At 36.1% G+C, this 22,441-nt stretch overlaps 3 protein-coding genes across 3 annotated transcripts; 2 read left to right on the forward strand and 1 right to left on the reverse strand.

The window, feature by feature from the left end:
* Positions 1-9,850: 9,850 nt before the first annotated feature.
* On the reverse strand, positions 9,851-11,172 carry LOC106303922. Its single transcript, XM_013740283.1, has 2 exons — positions 11,060-11,172; positions 9,851-10,978 (listed from the first exon to the last, which is right to left on the reverse strand). The coding sequence occupies exons 1-2, from the start codon at positions 11,099-11,101 to the stop codon at positions 9,962-9,964; spliced, it is 1,059 nt and encodes a 352-aa protein (XP_013595737.1). The 5' UTR covers positions 11,102-11,172; the 3' UTR covers positions 9,851-9,961.
* A 406-nt stretch (positions 11,173-11,578) lies between these two features.
* Positions 11,579-13,312, forward strand: LOC106304254. Its single transcript, XM_013740663.1, has 3 exons — positions 11,579-11,771; positions 11,915-12,666; positions 12,737-13,312. Exons 1-3 carry the CDS (start codon positions 11,715-11,717, stop codon positions 13,047-13,049), a joined length of 1,122 nt encoding a protein of 373 aa, XP_013596117.1. The 5' UTR covers positions 11,579-11,714; the 3' UTR covers positions 13,050-13,312.
* A 963-nt stretch (positions 13,313-14,275) lies between these two features.
* Positions 14,276-15,070, forward strand: LOC106302721. The gene has a single exon (XM_013739177.1). The coding sequence runs from the start codon at positions 14,276-14,278 to the stop codon at positions 15,068-15,070; it is 795 nt and encodes a 264-aa protein (XP_013594631.1).
* The last annotated feature ends 7,371 nt before the right edge of the window (positions 15,071-22,441 follow it).

A 22,441-nucleotide genomic window follows, 5' to 3' on the forward strand; every position in this document is an offset into this window, starting at 1 on the left:
GTTTTATTTTAAACTATATTAATATATAATATGAATGTCTAGTAAATGAGAATTCACATTCATACGATTTATAATCATTTGTATCTTCTTATTACCAAAAAAAGTAAAAACATTAATCAAAAAATTTTAGTGTGAGACATTTAACGTGTTTAGTAATTTATAATTGTTTTAAAAATTCAAAATATAACATATAAGAAAAAATAATAATTTTTTATTAAATTATTAATGTGGTTATTTAATATTTTTTAATAATATAAAATTAAACAAAAAAATAACTAAGATACAAAAATTGTTATCAAATATTTATTATCCATAATCATTGATTGTCATATATACGTTAATCATATTAGGCAATTCCGTAGCTTTTATTTAAGGAAAGTGCGAGAATATTCTTTTGTACACTTTTTATCAATTTAACAGCTAGTTTAATAAAAATTATAATATTAGTTAAGATGGACCAACATATTTCTCTAAGAATTATAGATTTCATTTTCATGGTGACACGTGACTACAAAAAAATGCTGTAATGTTTCTCAATTAATATATAAGAGATAATGTTACTGCCAAAGGAGATTTGCCCCGCAGCTCATCATCTCATGCAAAAGAACATACATGAATCATCTAGCATAATCACACAAAAAGGTACGCAAAAAGTTTATATTTGAGAATGAAAAGCATTTCATTACCTATTGGATGCATTGAGTTGATATCATAGATGTTATTCCCAGTGTAGCCTTTTTTAGGACAAATAAAATAAAAGGAAATTGCATCCTCTACGCACCACTTAGAGCATGATTAAAGGGGTATGCAAGGTGGATTTTTTAGGGGAAAAGGTGGTGTGGGCCCCACCAAAAGGGGGGAGACCGTCTCTTCTGTCCCGAAATAAGGGACGTTTTTTGTACTGTTTCGCGGGCCCCACTGACATATGGCGGCCCGCGATTGGTTCATTTTTAATTTTTTTTTTTTTTTTTAAATCAGCAAAAAAAAAAAGAAAAAAAAAAAGGAAACCCAAGTTGGGTATTTGGGTTGAGGGTGCTCTTACTTCATAAACAGGCGAATATCCGAAATCACTGTGTTGCACTGTTGAACAAAAAATAAAGACACTGTTACCACTATCAATACAATCTCCAGTCTATGACTTATGAGATTATGTAATCTCTTACGTAGATTTTATTTAGATTTACATATCCTTTTGTCAGACAAAATGAATCTTCTTTATTAATCACCCAAAACATATCCCCACAAAAATCTACGTCTGCTTCATCTTCTTCCATGAATTTATCAGTTACGGTGGTTCCACGACAGTGGCTCACTCAAAAAGGTTACGGCATTATTTATTACAGTTTACACATTAGAGAGATAGAGAAGAAAAGATTTTCTCCTTTTGAGTTTTAATTAAACGAAGAGAGATCTTTTCCGTCTCTCTTTGTCTCACATGGATTTGTTTTGATTTGCAATGTGTCGATAGAAGCAAAGATTCATCGTCTCTCTTTTTGTTTGGTTTCTCTTGTTTGCAGCTACCGTACGTCTAGGGATGTAGTGAGATGCTCGTTTTAGCTCGGTGAACTGTTCATCTCCACCAAACGCTCACATATTTTTTGATCATGGATTTAACGAGATCTCGTCTGTCTTTATAGAGCAGTCCGAGTGGTGTATCTTTTGATACAAGTTGTGTTCAGTCTTCATCAACCTCACTCTTGTTGTGGTGTGTTTATTTGGTGTCTCCTTCAGGTAGATTACTGTCTGCGTGAGAAGAGGCAGAGAATGGCTCTCTAAGTAAGATATAGTTACAGCTTCTGTTAGTGTGCATGATCTTGTTGGTGTGAAGGAAATCTCCGGTCATCTTTGTCAGAAATGAATGAGAGCATCCAGCCTTATTTTAGTCTACATTATACATATATGGTTTTGTTTGACCAGCTAATTTATTGTGTACACTTGAAGACACTTACGTTAATCACCAGACATTTAATTTAACAAAATCAGGAACTTTTGAGTAAGTATAATTATATAGTTTATCCATCCAAAACTGTCATTAGAACTTCATATCATTAAAACGAGCTAACTTACCTACATACCGCTAATATTTTCTACAAATGGTTATAAAAAAGTTTAACCATCTAAAAACTTACTAACCCCTGGAGAAATTTTATGTTAACCATTTTTCAACAACTCGTAGACATTTAGAAAATAGATCCCAAGCACTAATGGTGACTCCAATCAACACCCACCCCTGGGTGTTGCTGCCTTCCGCTGATATTTCCCCAACCTTTGACTTCACTACGTTTTCTCCACTTCTCTTCATGCCAAAGTTAGCTTCAACGACGATGGACCAGTTTTCTGCATCTACCCCGAGTTTATGTTCTCCATGGTTGGGCCACCACCACCACAAGGCAGACCTGCACGTTTTAATCATGGTGCGTCACCTGCCGCGATCACATCCAGAGGAAGGCCATGGTCTTTATTGCTAGACACCGGCACCTAATCATAAAACACAGATGTATTCTCATTAGACAATAACCTTCACACAACAGTTGGAATCATACACATTATGAATTTGATCACAATTTATATCCTGTCTAAGCAATTTATTTTCATGCAATAAACTAATACTTAGCCGGATATCAGGTTTAGGAAAAGAAAAAAATAAAGTGGTTTATTTGTGGCTAACTTTTCTACTAACCGTTAATTGCTTCCAAGGTTGAACCATTTTGTGCTCCCTCTGTGCCAACTTCCACCATCTCATCGTCCTTATAAAGTTGTATTATCTCAATTCCCGGCACACCACCACTGCCTGCCAGAGGATGTAGTTCTATCCCCAAATCCCATCTCAAGCACAACAAGGTGGAGCACTAGCTTGTCTTGTTCCCCGAATATTTCTTTCATCACTTACTCTAAACAGATTGTCTTCATCGTTGGATCGAAGGAATGACCAGAGCAATCTCCGAACTTAGGAGAGAACTCCAAATCATCTTGTTCGAGTATGTTTGTTCAAAATCAAGCTGGTGGACTAGATTTTGTTTGATTTTGTTTAGATTCATAGGAAAAAAAAATAGAAGATGAAAGATGGAGAAAGAAGACGACGACAACAAAAGAGGAGAAATGGATTCTTTTTTTAATTTTAAAGATCTTTAAAATCTAACATATCTAATAATAACTAAACAAATCTACACAATATTTTCTACTGACATTACCTAATACCTATCACTAATCAATATTTGAAACCAGTATAACTCTTGGGGCTAAAATAGTCAATTTAACTTCTTTTCCAATGCTGTTTGGACCAAAGTTTTACTGTTCAGGTAGATTGTTAATATCCAAGTTCTTTTTGTATTAATAGCCAATTGACTCAAAAATAAATTCTCCAATAATGGTATTATAAATTTACGCTTTATCAGTAAAATTGACTGAGTTATCTTAGCATACGACTGATCTTACCTAGTAGATAAAAGAAATATCAGCTCAATAAAGGAAAAAAAAACTTTAAAAAATACTTACCATCAAATTTATTAACTGCGATGATATCCAAAGTCGATCGAGTCATATTATGAAATGCACCGTTATACATGTAAAAAATAAAACAGATGGTTACAATCAATATGTTTGAATCTGGCTCATCAAAATAATTTTATATATCTCGTAGACATTATTTGAGAAGTAATTTGCCACACATCATCTCTACATTATTTGAAAATGTGACATGACTACTAAAATTGATGATATGACTTATGGCTAAACATGACATTAACAATTACATTTAATGTTAATTTATATTTTTGGTAAACTTTTTAGAATATGGTAATAACTCATACATCATCATCAAAACAAATATATTCAAATATAACATTACAAATTTTGAAATATTATTTAATTCTATTTTTTATAATTATATAATTTTATTACTAAAATTTTCTACATTTTTTTTAAATTATAAAATTTTAATCGTAATCATTAGTTTCTTTTCCATTAGAGATCAGATGTTCACCTTGCTCGCTTCTGGAAGCCACCACACATGATCTTGGGATTTTGATAAGCACAAGCACAACCCTAAAGTCTCAGAAGTTGACTTTTCAAAACCTTCACAAAATGGTAGCTGACCTTATTGGTTCATCTTACAACATCAAACTCTTGTTAGAGTCATCAGCTGGCATAACATTCCTGGGTAAGTGGTAGATGATGATACAAGGGATGTGAAAACAAAAGGTTTAGCTGTGTTCAGGTTAGACCAAGAAGGAAATGTTTTTTTTACACAAATGTTTTTTTTACACAAATGACATTGGAGATTTCAACATATTCATATCAAAGAGTGAACCTTTCTGTCTAAACGCTTGCTCTTACCATTATCTTGAAGCCAACATTGTATTTTTAATTGATTATGATGAGTCTAGATTTATCGGTCTCTCAGAATCTGTAAATACCTGAAACGTCTCAGCAAGTCTCTCCTTCTAGGCACATTACCTCATTCCTCCTGAAAAACTTGATCATGGTTTGTATTTGGGTAATTCGCCTCTCTTTTCAGCTAAAACAATTGGTTCTCTTTTCAACTAAAATGATGATTTTGTTTTTGTGTGTTTCTCAATACTAGTCCTTCAGTTAATGTCTTGCATTTTTACATCATTTTCATCACACTTATTTTCTTTTATATTAAAATTAGGAGTATATATTTCATTTGCATGTGATATGTGTGTGTTTTAGGTTTTGGAGCGGATTAAGCCACAAAATATCAACATGGATGAAAAAATTAACGATATATTTTGAAGTTCATTTTGACATGACATAAAAAATTGAGTTAGATTTCTAATCAAATTGGTTTCAAATCATTTGGATATGTATTGAAAGAGTTATGATCGATCAAACCAAGCGAGGACGGTCCAGTGGTCTTGAGGGAGCTTTGGCCCCAATACGGACCCGGGTTCGAATCCCGCTGGCCACCGTCGATTAAAATGGGGTGAAAAAGGCGGCCCTCCAGGATGCCTTCTGCGGAGGTGTACTTAGGCGCTAGTCGGGTTCCCTCCGGGGTGTCCGGATTACCTGGATTATCAAAAGAAAAAAAAAGAGTTATGATCGACTTATTGGGTGCATATCAATCTTGTCGCGAAGAAAACATTGAAGAAGATATCACCGATCGACAAGGATGCACAATGGCATGGTCTAGCCGTCAAAGCCACTGCTACGAGAAAGGCGCCACAACGGTTTCCCCAGCGGCCATATGCTAGGACACTAGAACCACTTTGATCCAACTTATTATTTTTCCTAAAAATACTCATCTTAGATAAGTATAAACCCTAAGCTACCTAAACATAAATTTCTATTAGTTTATCTTTGATTTGTATTGTTTTAGATTTGAATATTTTGTGAGCCTTTCTTTTATTTTAGTATTTATCTTAATCAATTTTATATAATCTTTATATTAACATGGATATTCAAGGATTAATGATAAGTTCTTGGATTTTATGGTTCTTAATGAGTGAATTTTCATAGTTTTTAATGAGTATATTTTTAGAGTTCGCTTTGGTAGATTAAGGTGATTGATGTTTGATTTATGATGCTTGGTGCTTTGTTTATAAAGATCCCTGATTGATGTTCTAATTGCTAGATTGGACTTGATTTCTCTCAATCTAGATCCTAGATGATTTCATGTATGGAAGTGATGAAATGTTTGAATAAATCTTTCAATGTGTTTTACTTCCTTAGACAGTGTGAGTTGATGCTATGATTGTTTAGTGGATATTAGGAATTCTGATTATGCATGCTTATGGTAATTAACTGATACATTAAAACTGAGTGCTTCACTGCAAGCTAACAGTGGTTGATGTAATATCTGAAGTTCAATTCCAGAGGACGGTTCTTACACTTTGTTTCTATGAGTTTGATATCAAGTTAAGACAAATCAATTTAAATAAAATAAAATAATTAAAATAAAGCAAGTACAAAGTTGATTTGGTTTCGGATTATAAAAGATACTAAGTCTAGGGCGAAGGATCAGGTGTCTAGCGATCATGAGCCAAATAACTATTCAAGGAACAATTTCAAACAAGTCTACAAACTTGAAATAAACATGTCGATCAATCCACTCTCGTGGCATCTCACCTTTTATTAAGCAATTCTAACACCTAAACTGTCGTTTGGATTAGAATATGAAGATAAACATTAAGCTCAGATTTGATTTGTTCACAAGTTGCCCTAGCATCTACTTTCGCGGGTTAGGGATAAGTTGCCCATTCATGTTGTTTCTATCAACCTAAGCACTTTTGATGATTAGATTAAACCTAGTTTCAAACACTAATGGTTAGTTAAATGCAGGCTGTAAGCGTAACCATGAATGAAGACAATCACAACAATAATCCTTATTTGTATTTACCTCATGGATCTAAACACTCTAACACCCTAGACCTAACAATTGACTATTCAGCCATGAACAGAGAAAATATAGATGAAGAAAACATGTTTGAATCAATAATAATAAACAAAGAGGGTTTAGAAATCTTCTCCAAAGGAAGTAGAGATTCTTCTCCCTTAACAAGGTTATAAGTTTTCTCTCTCAAAAATCTCTCTAAGAAGTGGCGTAGTCTGTGAAAATAATAAGAACATGTGTTTTTTGCATGTCAGTGGTGGCCCAGGAGGAAAAAGGCAGACTTCTAGGTAAAATTTCAAAATATTAGAAGTTTCCTTAAAAATCTCGACCGCCGGAGCATGCACTCGGGTGCTCTACTCGGCTGCTCCACGTGAAAATCTCCAATTTGTACTTTTTTCTGTCTCTTTTCTACCATATAATCCATCTCATCCAATGCAACTCTAGACTTGTAATGACTCGAAAATGACTAAAAAGACTCGATAAAGACTCAAAAACACTTTGGAAAACATTATTAGAATGTGTCAAAAACACCATATATCATTAACAATAAAAGCTGATATTAAAAACTTAATTAGCATATAAGTTATTGTTATAGAAGTAGATTATCTTAAATTAGTGATCCTATGTCTAAGGATTAATAATGGTTGATTGTATTAGCATCATAGTGTAACATCTTGAGTTGTGATATGTGGAAAGACTTAAGAGAATTGATTTGGCTACCTATGTCACCAAAGTTGACTTACCTTTTCCATCATACATCCGTTTAGAACTCCAGAGTTAAGTGTGCTTGAGTTGGAGTAGTGGAAGGATGGGTGAACTATCGGGGAGTGATTCGCGATACCGTGTGAGTGAGGCTAAAGCACGGAAAAAGGTCACGTGGTGATTGTAGGGTCAGTAAACGAGACTTTCGGGCCTTGGAAAAATTAACGCACTGTTTGCCAGAAGAGATGGGGCCCACGGGCCGAGAGAGTGGATGTGGATGGCCATTAGACGTGGATGGTCGGGGCGTTACAAATGGTATCAGAGCTGGTTAGCCATCTCGGTTTCGACCCGAGAGGCGTCTTGAGACATGTCGTGGGACGCAACGAGGACGTTGCGTTCTTTGAGAGAGGTGAATTATAACATCTAGAGTTGTGATTGTGGAAAGGGTTAAGAGAATTGATTTGACTACCTATGTCACTAAAGTTGACTTACCTTTTTCGTTACACATCCGTTTAGAACTTCAGAGTTAAGCGTGTTTGAGCTAGAGTAGTAGAAGGATGAGTGACCTATCGGGAAGTGATTCGCGATACCATGTGAGTGAGGCTAAAACACATGAAAATGTCATGTGGTGACTGTATGGTCAGTAAACAAGACTTTCGGGCTTTGAAAAAATTAACACACCACTCGTTAGGCGGGATGGTGCCCACGGATCGAAAAAGCGGACGTGGATGGTCCATTAGCAGATGGTCGCGGCCTTACGTAAAAGTTAGCGTTTCATCATTCTGTTCAGTAACCTACCCAAAAACTTTTTTTTTTTTTTTCGTCGGTTTCACTTTGAATTGATATTTTGACTTTTTTTTTATTATGGTAGTTTGTTTAGCTTAAAAATATTCTCCTCTTTGCTTATACTAGGAAATTTTGTGCACCCGTAGTGTAGTGTGGATCCAAGGTTCTAAAACGCGGGCTAGGAGCCGATTATGAGCCAGAGTAGAGGCTCGGCACGGGTCAACCGCCACGCTTTTGCCAAATCGGCACAATTAATCGTATAACCGGTTAATACCGATTTAAACCACTTAAAACTGGCAGTTGTTGACAAATATTGGACCCATAGAATAGGCTAATTTGTCTAAGAAGTGCAGAGACGGTATCTATGTATTTATAAGAGATTTCATGACTTCTCCTTCTCTTAGTTTGGCGATGTGGGACAAACTAATGAGTAATTTTAAAAGTTTTTTCACAAATCGCATTTAATAAAAGAAATAAAATGACGAAATAATGAAGTTTTGAACCCGCAACCTCCAACATCGTTAAACCCATCACAAACCACTAGACTATGATGCATCGTTGTCTCATTTTCACTTATGTTAATATATATCCATATATTTATAATTAAAAAATACAAAAACTACTCTCCGAGTACTCTCCGATTAAACTCCGATTAGTTGACAACTCGCTAGGCGTAGACCGACCGCCCGACTCACGCCTAGCGCAATCTCGAACATGGGTGTGGATATATATATATAAAGTTGATCATAAATGGTACAGTAACATTACTATTTGATTATGGTATAGTTTGCACATTATATTAATTGGTGCATGAATAAACTGACAGGTTCTCTTTTCCAGGACCGTGAGTGGCTTCCTCCACCATTTAGTATCTTAGTTTCTTTATCACTTGCGATGAGCTATCTCGTCTTGTCTTTTGGTTATTACAGGGCATGTTCTCTACAACTAGTGAAGTCTTAGTAAATCTCCCTGTTCGAAACTACGCTGGGCGCTAGTCGGGCGGCAACCTCGGGCCTAGCGAGTTACCGAAAAATCGGGGATTAAGCGGGATATACGCAGGGCCTAGTTTTTAATATTTTTTATTTTATTTAATAATTAAAATTAAATATATAACTTAAATAACATTATAATGTGATAATTTATATACACTCAAATTTATATCAATAACTAACTTTAATAAAATCAATTTTAAAAAATATATATGTATATAAACAGATCTAGACAATAAATAAGGAATTAATTAGAAATTAGTTTTTGTACTTTTATTATAAGTATATGCGTATATATATTGACATATGCGTAAAATGTCAAATAGTTGATGTCTCCAAGTGGTCAAGACCACTTCTATCACACGTGGGCAACCTGAGTTCGATACCCCATCTGTGCAAAATATTTATTTTCGCATTATAATGTTACACAAAAATGGAAGAGAAATACGACTATATATATGTCTTCTACATGAGATGTGTTTATTAAGATATCGGGCTTCAGTAAAGCCCAAAGATATCACTATTAAATAAAATTTTGGGCCGATTAGTTAGTTTGACGGGCCGATTAGTCTGTTTTTGGGCCGACTAATTGGTGTCCGATTTTATTGACCGATTTGGTCAAAATCGCAGCGGTAGTGGTCCGAGCAGCGACTAGGCATCCGCGTTTTTGAACAGGGGTAAATCTGTATCTCTGACAGCATACAAAACCAATTCACTTAACAATCTAAATAACTCGATTGACCGTTTAACCAATTTTTGTTTATTTTGATCACATTTGCAAATGGATGGAGATCTTGTCTCATTGGGTAAGCCGCTTGTTAGAACAATGCTCAATCATTAAAGAGCCATTCTGCATTCTGATATTCTCACCTGACGTATCTTCTATCTCATTGATGAATCGTATAAACTAAACCAACGCCAGCAGGTGCAATAACTAAACTCAGTCAGTACACAAACTTGGATCACTGGTAATAAAGAATGCATGTAAGCATTCACAAACAGAGACGGAGGGTTCTCTAACTCATTAAATATGCATATTACCACTACAGAGTAGTCAGTTTAACACACTACACAAACAGAGAGCAGAAAATAAAAGACTTATATCTTAGCTACCACATAGAAGATGAGAGAGCTAGACAGAAACAGGAGGAAGCCAGTGAGGAAGGATGGGTTGAACGTCATTCATTTCCAGATTCTCTTCAAAAGGACGAAGGCTTTTGGTGGGGAGATGGTAAACACCAAAGAAAGACTCCACAAGATAGATGGAGTTGGGGACTAGACCAGGGCACGAGCTAGCCTGGACGCAGAAAGGGTCAGTCTGCGAAATGAAGATGCACAAATCTCCAATGTCCTCGGTGTAATGCATGTTGAATGTTTCCCCGTCGGTCATCTCTTCCTCTCTAAACACCATGAACACAGGGTCTCTCTCCAGAGTGTCGTTAGCGTAGCATTTGACCAGAAAACGCTCACCAGAGGGAGACTCAACCCAGTGATCTGCCCTGGAACAAGAATCCAACAGCTCGTGCTCGGACTGTGACAGCCTGGGACGGTTGGTATAGACAAAATTACGGAAGCTAGGGGTGAAGTGGAGATCCCAGGAACACAAGTAGGTGCTGCCAGGAAGAGGCAAGTAGAACTTGCGGTCTCTGTTGGAGTACATGAGGTTGGATCTTTCCAAGAAGGGGAAAGGAGTAGCGATGTTAGTCCAACGCAAGTCACGGTTGGGTCTACAGAGACTGAGCTGTCTGCCCAAGAACTTGACAGCAAGGACCAAGTCCTGGTCATCATCACTAGGAAAAGAGGAGGACATGGCGACGTTGCAGAAGACGTCGGTTTGGCAAGAGGAGAGAGCAGTAAGGGGAGGCAGAGGAATGACCTTGGAAGAAGAAGAGAGTGGGTTCAAGTGGTCGGAGATGTACAAGGAACGGTCGGAAAAGCAAGAGAAGAACCCCCATCCATGAGAAGATTCGACGACCGTCGTGTCAGCGAGCTCTTGGGGAAGGGGTGTCTCAGGGACAGTGAGGTACTCTTCCTTGGCAGCATCGAACAAGAGAATGTCATCAGGGACATCTTTGTCTACCTTGACCATACTGCCAAGCCTCAGAAAAGGACCCGTTACCGAAGATGATGAGAACATACGAAAGCCCCTCTGCAGCACCAAACATAGATGGATTCAGTTCCACACAAACAAGAGAGACTAACAGAAAGAAAGAAAGAAAGCGAAGCTTACTAAAGGAGAGGCCTTGGAGAGCCTGGTAAGAACCTGAGACATTGTTCAAGCTTCAAAGTGAATTGGATTTCTCCGATTCAGGAAGACTCGCCGGAACCCTAAACCAGAAAAGACCAACGCTTCTTCGCTCTGCAGTTGACTTATTAATATTGTATGGACCGGACAACCGGTTGAACCTGTTGAATTGGACTTGTCTCTTTTTTCAAACGTTTTTTTTTTCCTTCTGTCACTTAAAGGAAACGAAATGATTTTTTTTTTTAAAAAAATTAATTATAGTATAACCTTTTGGATAAGACCAGACAACCGGTTGAACCTGTCCTGTCGGATTTTATTAGAAATTGTCTCTTTTCCAAACGTTTTTTTTCCTCCTGTCTCTTAAAAGGAAACGAAATGATTTTTTATTTTTCGAAATGATTTAAATTATGGTATAAGCTTTTGGATAAGACCAGACAACCGGTTGAACCTGTCCTGTCGGATTTTATTAGAAATAGACCGGTTGAACAAACTAAAACCTGGAAACCGATCGACTGGGTCAATTTGAAATTGAATAAAGACTCGTAAATTATCGTCTCTTTTTGTAACAACTGTAGAACCCTAGAATACAGTAAGACCCTAGAAGAGAGTAAGACCAAGATTTTTCCCATTTGTGAGAGCAATGTCTCGGTTTTTCTTCGGACTCGCCAAACTCTCTCCAGTCAGCAGCGATGTACTTGTAAGCTTCTCTTCTCTTGAACCTTAAATCTTGATTCCCTTCTCTTTTGAGTTCTGTCGGTAAATAAAGGACATGTTTTTAGAGAAAAAGAGTTTTGTTAACTTGAATTGGTGTTTGATCCATCTCTCTCTCTCTCTCTTCAGGCGCACAAAAGGAGGAGCTTTCGTTTGTTTTCATCCTCCCTAGCCACCACTACTCCGTACTTGTCCCTGGGCGATACGCTTAAGAAACACTCGCCGGATGATGGTACCGAAACAAGAGATGTTGTCTTCTTCGATCCGGTCAAGGAAGAGAGGCTTATCATCACTGACAAAACCTTTCCCCAAGAGCTCGTCCACTCGAGGCAGATCGGGAGTTCTCATGGATGGGGGATTTTCTCTAGAGATGGTGAGCGTTCTGTATGTATGAGCAACGTTTACCATCCCTTGTCTCCCAAATCAAACCCCGAGATTATCCCTCTGCCTTCTCTTACTGCTCTGCCAGATAACCAAACCGGAGTCGTCTGGAACGTGGCAATGTCTTCTTCTTCTCCTTCTGATGATGATGAAGACTGTGTGGTTGCTATCAAGTTCTTGGGCAATCAGCTCAGTCTCTGTCGTCCCAACCGTGACTTGCGTTGGACCAACGTTGAGACTTTGGGTATGTTGGAAACATCTAATCTCATGTATTCCAAGAGAGACCAACGATTCTATTTGCCTGCTCCTGGAGGCAACGAGTTGTACTCATGGGATCTCAACTTGGATAAGAAGAACTTTAGCCCTGAGTTACATCAGGTTGTGTTCCGCGACCTTCCTGAGCTGGCTGAGTCCGAGTGGGGTTTGCTGGATATGGTGTGTAGCAGGACGGAACACCTGGTCGAGTCTGCCTCCACTGGCGAGTGTTTTCTTGTCAAATGGTAAGTATATATATCACTCTTTCAAGTATTGACTGTTGTCTCATATATGTTTGCTTTGCTTTTTGTGCAGTTACGCACAGGGTTACCCTTGGTCTGAAAAATTCAAGTACATGATAAGGCGGTTCATGGTGTTCAGAGAGGAGGAGACGACACAAGGAAGATACATGTGCTACACAGAGGACATTGGAGATTTGTGCATATTCCTTTCAAAGAGCGAGGCTTTCTGCGTCCAGGCTACCTCCTGCCCCGGTCTCCAGCCTAACTCCATCTATTTCATTGGCAAAGGATTTGGTATTTACAGTCTCGCTGACAACAAGACAATCCGTTCTTTTAAAGTTCCTTCTTCCTCGGGACTTTACTGGCTTCCTCCATCTTGCATCTAGTGCATGCCCCTATGATGCGAACCAAATGGTCCGATCAAGATAACCGAATCGAACCGGAGGGTTAAGCAGATAGAAGTGGCGTTTCCTGATTTCGTTTTTAATGTTTCCTTGAATATAGGAGCTTGATCTCCATTTATCTAGTTATGCAATTATGTTTCCTAGGTTTTAGGATAGTTGAACGATCCACTACTATTTATCGTTTGTATTTAATAGGCTCCATGTGAAGAGAATGAATATGAAGAGAAAAATTGCAGTAAAGTGTTCTCTTTAAGTCTTTGAGATCCATCATTATTGATGAGATAGTAATCACGTTAACATTGGCCAACGAACCGGACCTGGTTTGCAGTATCTCATTGTTCTTTTAATTATTTGTTTTAATTGAGTTAGTTGTTAATAATGGAGACTGATTCTTCCTAATGTTTAGGAACTTAATCTTCCCACTTTTCTCATTTCCTCGTTGTATAGGGATCATGATCCCATAATTGATTCTTGTAACTTTTATCTATTTAAATCAATGAAAACAACAAAAAGAGGTAGTCGAAACTATCCAAAAGAAAAGTGTGTGTGTTTAAGTTTGTTTTTGAACAAATTCTCTTTGATTTGAAGAGAGACTTTAATTGGTATCAAATCACATGTTTCTAGATCAACAACAGTCAATAGATGATCCTATAACTGAGACCTATCACCCTACCTACCTACTTGTGTACTCTCTTCTAAATGATGTCTCTTTGTGTGTATCGTTTATCTATGGCACTCGTAAACTGCTATAAATTTTGTAATCCATATCACTTTGCTTTAAATTTTAACACGTTTCCACACGCTTTCAAGGTATGATTGCGCTTTGGCCTTTAAGTAGTTTTACATGTGTCGATGTTTTAGGTATATTATTAACATAGCCGTGTAAACTGGGTTAATTAAGAATAACTTATACTAACAGATCAGAACCAAATTGAATAAAAAAGGTCAGATTTAAATGCCAAACCAAAATGAAAGTAATTGAACCCACAAGTCGTCTTCAGTTGATAAATTCGGTCATTGCTAGTATTAAAAATTTCTGGTCCTCTGTTTTCTGCCTCCCGCAGGTTTGCTTAGACGAAATCGATAGCTTATACTTGGCCAATTTGGGTCCATAAGTATCGATTGAAGACCGAGGTATTCTGGGATGCTAGGGAAAGTGTTACAGGGTCTTGGGTCTGGTGGAGTTCTGGCTCGATATCTGGCACCCTATGGGGCATCTCATTGATGTCTATGGGGAAATAGGCACTAAGAAGCTTGGGATCTGTCGCAATGCCCGTGTTTGTGATGTTGTGGTCGGAACAGAGTGGAGATTCCGAAGCACTCGTGACCGCACTCTCCAGGCCATCGTTTCACAGGTTAGGAGTTTTCCGGTCACTATTACACCGGATGAAGAAGATGAAGTAATGTGGAAGCATGGTCAGGACGATTTCAGGGATAGTTTCTCATCAAACAAAACTTGGAGTTTGATCTGGCATCGTGTGATCTGGTTCCCAAGGAGAGTTCCCAGGTTTGCGTTTTTTGCTTGGCTAGCAATAAAAGACAGGCTTTCTAAAGGGGCTCGTATGCGTAATTGGGGGCTGACGCAGCCTTGTTTATTCTGTGGAGAACATGTGGAGACTCGAGATCATCTATATTTTGCATGTCCTTACACATATACAGTTTGGATAGAAGTCGTTGGTAACCTGTTTGGAGATGCACCTGACCCAGACTGGGAAACTACTTTGGAGAGAATCACAACGCGAGCAACTGATCTTTTATCAGCCATTCTCTTGCGTCTGGCCTTCCAAGTAGCTATCTACTACTTCTGGATTGAAAGGAACAATAGAAGGCATAACCACACAACGAAACCTGCAAGCCAACTTTGTAGAGAGATTGACAAAACAATCCGTAACAGGATCTTTTCTACCAAGTATTATGAGTCTCAGAAGCTGTACTGTATTATGCAATGTTCTTCACCCGGGGTGCGATTATCGATTGATTACTTTAGATTATATTGCTATTAGACAAAAGGATATAAAAACTGGTCTCTTTGTACATATTCTTTTTTGACTGATTAATGATTTAAGATTTCATCAAAAAAAAATAAAAATAAACCAGAACTACTATTAGTCTAAAGTACGTGTTCTATGATGAGCTAAAACATGAGATTTTTAATTTCTTACAGCTACGCATTCTTAAAAGTTTGGGTTATCGAGATCCAAACTAGATTGATAGTTATAGTAAATGTTAAAATAAAACTATTGTTAATACCAACAAATTTAATTTTAAGATTCTTAGATGGTACAACGTCCATATGTTTGATTATTGGAGGAACCCTTCTTGATTTCACAAGTGTGGGGCCTTACATGTGTCACAATAAGCCGATCTCTAAAATTAGAATGTCTCTTCACACATTTTCAATGTAATTCCACACAGATTCTTTGTAAAAAAGAGAACAAAAAACTTGTATATTAACATGTCTCAATGTTTTAGATGTATTAACATAACCTTATATACCGGATTAATAAAGATAAACTAACAAATCAAAACCGAACTGCACTTGAGTAAACAAAAAAATAATGTCTGATTTGAATTCTAAACCAAAAGAAAATTAATTGAACCAAAAATGGACCGTTAGATTCACTTGAACTTAAACCAAACCAGTTTAGGCTCCACCGAACTAATCATCTTCCTCACTATCGTCTGCAAATTTCTTCATTTGTTTGTTATCCTCCAAAAGGTACAAGAAACACACATATACTATTTTGCATTAGCATATTCAAAAATCCAATGCTATGTTGTACCTTATTTTCTTTTGTATTTCACAGATCAGATCTTGCAAAAGGAGTTGGACACTTTGACATACATAGTTTGTGCGTATCCTCTTCGAACTAAGGCCTAAGAAGAACATCATGTCTTTCATTCTCAGTCATGGCCTCTTGAAACGTTCGCTCTGGAGAGATGCACTTGTAAGCTACTTTACTATATTTCTTTCGGTTGATATTCCTTAGCAGAGATTTTTTTTCATCACGCTACTGTCTTTCTAATTAGTATTCTGCCATTCCTAATCAAATACATCGATCCTTCTCTTCTTCCATGACATACACGTCTCCCTACCACATCTTCGGCCCTGATGAGGAGTCTGGAACTCTCGGCTTTTCAATCTATGTTACTCAACTTTATGCAATAAAAAAAGAAAGTGTTGTCTGAGTTGTTTGAACCAAGGAGAATAATCGGAGCAGCTCTTGGGTGGGTGGCCCCGTCAAAGAACGGGGTCTTTGTCTCTCCGAGATGATCTAAATCTATACACATTGGACCCAAACCCAAAACAGATCTCAATGCCTCCTCTTGTACATTTGCCTGGCTGCCAGACTCAAGTGGTTACTAATGTGTCCATGTCCTCTTCTTCTCCATGACAATTGTATTGTGGCGGTCAAGTTCTCATGACCTTAACTGAGCCTATGCAGACCTGTTCATGGCTCCAGCTCGACCTCATATAAATAATTTAAAATTAAGATAAAATAATTTTGTAAGCCATGATAGATAATTTTATAAATGTTTTAATTTTTTTATAAATGACTTATAAGACATATATGGATATTAAAAGGTATTAATAATTATTATAATTATTTATATACATATATAATGTTTTATATATGAATATAAAATCATTATTTCGATTTCTATAAATTGTGTTCTACTAATTATTTTATACAGTATATAAATATATAAAAATTGATCAAACATTTTTACACTTTCTATAATTTTTACAATTAGTTACGATAAATTATTATTTGATCATTTAGACTATTTGGTAAGTGACATTAATTAGTTCCAGACTTACTTTTTATTTTAGATATAATTAAAATACTTAAGAATTGAATATCCTTCAACCAATTAAATTATAACAATTTTTTTCTAATTAGCTTTATGATTGACACCTAAGCTTAAGTCAATGAAGCGACTTTTGATTTAATATATAGGAGGATACGTTTAAAGAACCATTTGTAAAAGTAATCAGTGGTTGTTAGTTACTTTACATCTTTACTCTTTATTATGTTGTTTGTCCGGGTTTACTACGTAAATCGCTGTGCCAATTTCACCTGTATATTTGTTTTCAAAAACAATTTACAATTACATTATATACAATAAAAAAAATTAGAATTAGTGAAACTATATGTTCAGTAAGTATTAAAAAAATTTATAAAACACATTTTTGTGAATGAAAATTGAAAGATGGTTTCTCCCACCTTGTGGTTCACCAGCTTTTTGAACACTCTCCATTCAAACACTTCATGTTGCGTTTTCATAAGTTACCTAATTATGAGATAACTTGATAATTCATTAAGATTTAACTAATTTATTTTTACAATTTAATTGTTTTTTGGGTAAATGATGGGGAAACATGAAAATTCTCATCTCTGAGATTCACAACACATAAATGATCTATCTACAAAATTACATTTTATAATATATGTTAAAATGCTAATAGTATAAAATAAACAATCATGAATATGATAATTCACAATTATGATAGTCGAGCTATATCTATATAATATATGATTATATTTAAATAATGGAACTTACAATCACTAGAAATATGGAATGTTTTTTTTCAAAAAATAATCTCGAATGGTTATTCAAATAAACCATAACTACTGTTAGTCAAAAGTAACTGTTCTATGATGAGCTAGAACATGAGATTGTTCTGTTCTTACAGCCACACGTTCTTAAAAGTTTGGGTTATCAAGATCCATACTATATTCAAAGTTATAGTAAGTTTTAAAACAAAATTATTGTTAACACCAACAAATTCAATTTTGAGATTATTAGATGGTACAATGTCCATATGTTTGACTAATGGAGGAACCTTTTTTTTTATTTCACAAGTGTGAGGCCTTACATGTGTTACAACAAGCCGATCTCAAAAATTGGAATGTCTCTTCACACATTTTCATTGTAATTCCACACAGTTTTTCGTATAAAAGAGGACAAAAAACTTGTATATTAACATGTCTCACTGTTTTAGATGTATTAACATAACCTTATAAACCGGATTAATAAATATAAACTAACAAATAAAAACCGAACAGCAGTTGATTAAACAAAACATAATTTCCGATTTGAATTCTAAACCAAAAGAAAATTAATTGAACCAAAAATTGGACTGGTTAGATTCACTTGGACTTAAACCAAACCAGTTTAGGCTCCACCAAACTCATCATCTTCCTCGCTATCGTACAAATTTTTTCATTTGTGTGTTATGCTCCAAAAAGGGTACAAGAAACGCATATATACTATTTCTTCTTCATTTTTCTATTTATGAACCTCATTTCAACCCTTCTTCATCTCAACTTGCTTGCTCCTTGTGGCAACTTGCTTGCTCCTTGTGGCAACTTGTTGTACTCGTGAGATCTTCACTTTGAGCTGAACCAAAGCCCTCTTTTACATAAATTGATGTTACTAGGTTGCCTTCCTGACTTGAGTTGGGAGCATGTGGATTCGTGTGATAGCAGCAGCCACTTGGATTGAAACATGTTTGGGTCATGTACCCACTTGGAGATGAATCACTAGGTGGAGTCAGCTTCTAGTAACCAACGTTTTCTTGTCCAATGGTATTGTGTATATATACACACTTTATCTCTCTTTTAAAAGGCAATCACTGAGATGTTGCTTAGGTCCACAAATCGCCTTTGCATCCCGGCTAGCTCACGCTCATGTCTCAAGCCTAACTCAATCTACTTTGCAGGCCATGGCATTGGGATTTACAATCTCGAAGATGCCGCATTCCATCACTTTCATGTTCCCACTTCTTTCCAAGATGGTGACTGGGTTTCCTCCACCATTTAGTATTTAGTTTCCAGTCAAAGGTTAAATGATAAGTCTATATGCAACTTTTAGTTAGATGATGATGTTTAAATGCCTTTTAGTAATTTTGCCATCTATATCAACAACTTGTGATGAGGAGCTACCTCTCCCTTTTTGTCTTTTGCTTCTACAACATATGTTTTTGCTATGATCGTGTAAAGTCTCCTCTTATTTGCATGAATACATTTGAACCTAAACATCCAAGACTTGGAACACTTTGTTTCGTCTTTAACAAGGTAACACTCTGTACTAGTGACTGTAATGTGGGGTCTCACATGTGTCACAACAAGCCGATCTTGAGAATTGATATGTCTCTTCACACATTTTCAATCTAATTCTACTTTCTTCATAAAAAGAGAATACAAAAACCTTGTATATCAACATGTCTCGCTGTTTTAAATGTATTTACATAATATTATAACCGGATTAATAAAGATAAACTAACAGATCAAAACCAACTGAACTTGATTAAACAAAAAATAACGCCTGACTTGAATTCTTAAACCAAAATAAAATTAATTAATCTCACAAATTGGACTGATTAGATTCATTTGGACTTAAACAAAACTGTTTAGACCCCACCGAACTCATCATCTTCCTTACTATCGTTGCTTTGCAACTTTTTCCATTTGTGTTATGCTCCAAAAACCGTACAAGAAACACACAGATACTATTTTGCATTAGAAAATTCAAAAATTCAAAATCATGCCTCTCTTCCGTCTTCACTTTTCTCTTTATAAACCGTATTTCATCCCATGCTTCATCTCCACGCCAATTCTCATTTCCTTCATTTCTCTGTCACTCTCACAAACGAAAATGAACCAACCAAGAAAACTCCACTCATTCAAATCATCAACAGTGGATAACATATGCGGCATACTCAGATGACGAAGGCGGCAACCATTTAGGAGCATGCTGCTACTGTGGGTGCTATGAAGGCAAAGAAAGGATTCAATGGTGTGGAGAACATGCAGTGGAGTTCTACTAATAATGGTGTCGATAAAATATCATGTTATCTAGAAAAAAATAGAGAGAAATTTGGTTACACTATTTTATCCGATAGAATGTTATTAATCATCTAATATGATTATATAAAATATATAAAAACTATTTTGGTCAAACACAAAAGAAAGACCTGAATAAAAAAAAAGAACTTGTATACTCTAATTATGTTTTTACTACTTGATTGTTTACCTAAAAATAACACGTTTAAAATAATCGTTTGTGAAAAATAATCAGTTGTTAGTTACTTTACGTCTTTACCCTTTATTATGTTGTTCATCCGGCTGTGCCAATTTCACCAGTAAATTTGACTTCCCCTACATGTAAATGTGTAATGTGAACTGACTAATTATATTTTAATCATCCTTCTCTGACGTGTTAAGAAATTTATAATATATAGTTTGAGATTCCAAATGAAAAACGTGAAACAAATTGAATTATACAAAGGCACAAGTCGTAACCATATACGTCAATATCTATTTATATACAAGTTTACATTCTCTCTCTCACACACACAATCATCACCCGCCAAGCTCTTAGATTCTTGACAGCTCGAGAGATGGAAATAACCGAGAGCTCAGAAAAATAATTTTAACCAAAACCATAATTCCAAAACCGAAGGAAATGTGTTGGAGGCACGGATAACCAGAGGAGGATCACGGAGGAGCAGAGGAAGAAGAAGTGAGAGTGTGTCTGACTCAGAAGCTGAGGAGACGAAAAGGTTTATGGATTTAGGTTTTGTTTTTACCGAAGACGACTTGAATTCGGAGTTGCCGGAGATTCTTCCCGGGTTGCGGACATTTCTCCACCGGGAAGAACATGAAGGATAAGGGTAAGACAAAGTCGTCGGTTACAAGACCTTATTTGTCGGAGGCATGGGAGTTTCAAAGTAATAAGTGGATTGAAAGAGCAGAGAAAGATTCAATGGGTTTAGATTTGAGAATGGCTATGTTATGTGGTGAAATGAACATGAAGGATAGTCTTAAACGGTGGGCTCGTTCTGTAGCTTCTAATCTCAGATGAGATCCAATCTTGTTTTTTACTAGTTCTACACTAGTAGTCTTTGGTAGTATCTATATTACTGTTATCTTTGCTTGTGTGTGTAGAGAAACTTGGAGATTAGTATGTGTCTAATGCAAAAAGACTTGATCTGACTTCTCCTTCTCTCGTAATCTCACTTGTTTGGAAAAGAAGAAGATGCAAGAATGTAAAAAACACAACTCTGTCTAGAGATCAACTTTTGAACTAGATCATTGTCTCTTACCCGGAATCTTTTGTCTTTACAGTTGCAAACGACAACATTCAAACAAAAACAAAACGATTCTCATGCGCCAGGAATCGAAACAGGGTCTAACATACGATTTGTAATATATCTATATATATAAAGTAGATTTTTCTCTCTTTCTTATGACATGTGGAATGGGGGTTTGTTGACATGTATCCACTTTTTTTGTCTTTTTACATTTTAGATATTTCTTCTTTTATACTATTGCAATTTGGTTTATTATTTTCTAATTATGCACTATCTAATCCTTCTCACACTAACTATCATCATTTGAAATTTAATAATCTATTTTATTGTTCAAAAAATTGTAAAACGAATAAAAAAATAAGTAAAAAATATAAATGTATTTTAATATTTAATTTATTCACTGTTGAAAATAACATAAACTTTCGCTATTTTATTATTTTTTACTATTTTCTATTATTTCATTTACAACAATATATTTATATTAATATTAACCAAACTAAAGCAAAACACATAATCTAAACATAAAACCTCCATAATCATAGAGAAAAAAATACCAAAGTAACAATAACTCAATAAAGGTCCAGAGCTCAAAGGCGATCAAGAACGAAAATTAACTCACTTTATCATTGAGTGTCTTGGCCAGAACAATAAAAAATCAGAAAAATGAAGAAATATAATCTTGAGATAAAGCAATCGCTCGAACACAAAAGAGCGTGATCAAAGACCAATGCAAAGAACCAAGAAAGCGGGTTAGAGGAAAAATAATCAACAGAAGGCTAAAATCACCACAAAGCAGGAAGAGACATACATAACGAACGATAAGGACAACCACCAGCTAAGAGGTAAGAATCACCTCACAGACTAAACAAGCACAAACAAGACGTCTATGCAAGTGAAGAACCACAAATCTCTGGATAGAAGGGACCAAAGCTCCAAGAGACTAATACCACACACTTATACTAAGGGAGGCAAGGGAAGAAGAGAACAACTTGAGTGAGGGAGAACAGAAGCCAACCCCCGAGAAACCATAGCCCAGACTTGAGACCAGAAAAAATCTTCCAAATCTACAGAGCATATTCGGAGGAGAACACTATCCAAATATGGAGTGGCAAACATGGCGAAAGGGAGAGTCACAGAGACGCAAGCAACCATGAAAGTTGCAATGAGATGAGGGAACATAGATGGAAAGGTAGATAAAACGAAATCATTCAATCGCGGAGCCGTCGTCGAGCTATAGAAGTCAGATCACCAAAAACCATATCTTGAAAACTAA

The sequence above is a fragment of the Brassica oleracea genome, chromosome C7 (assembly GCF_000695525.1).
Source record: "Brassica oleracea var. oleracea cultivar TO1000 chromosome C7, BOL, whole genome shotgun sequence".
NCBI classification, from domain to species: Eukaryota; Viridiplantae; Streptophyta; class Magnoliopsida; order Brassicales; family Brassicaceae; genus Brassica; species Brassica oleracea.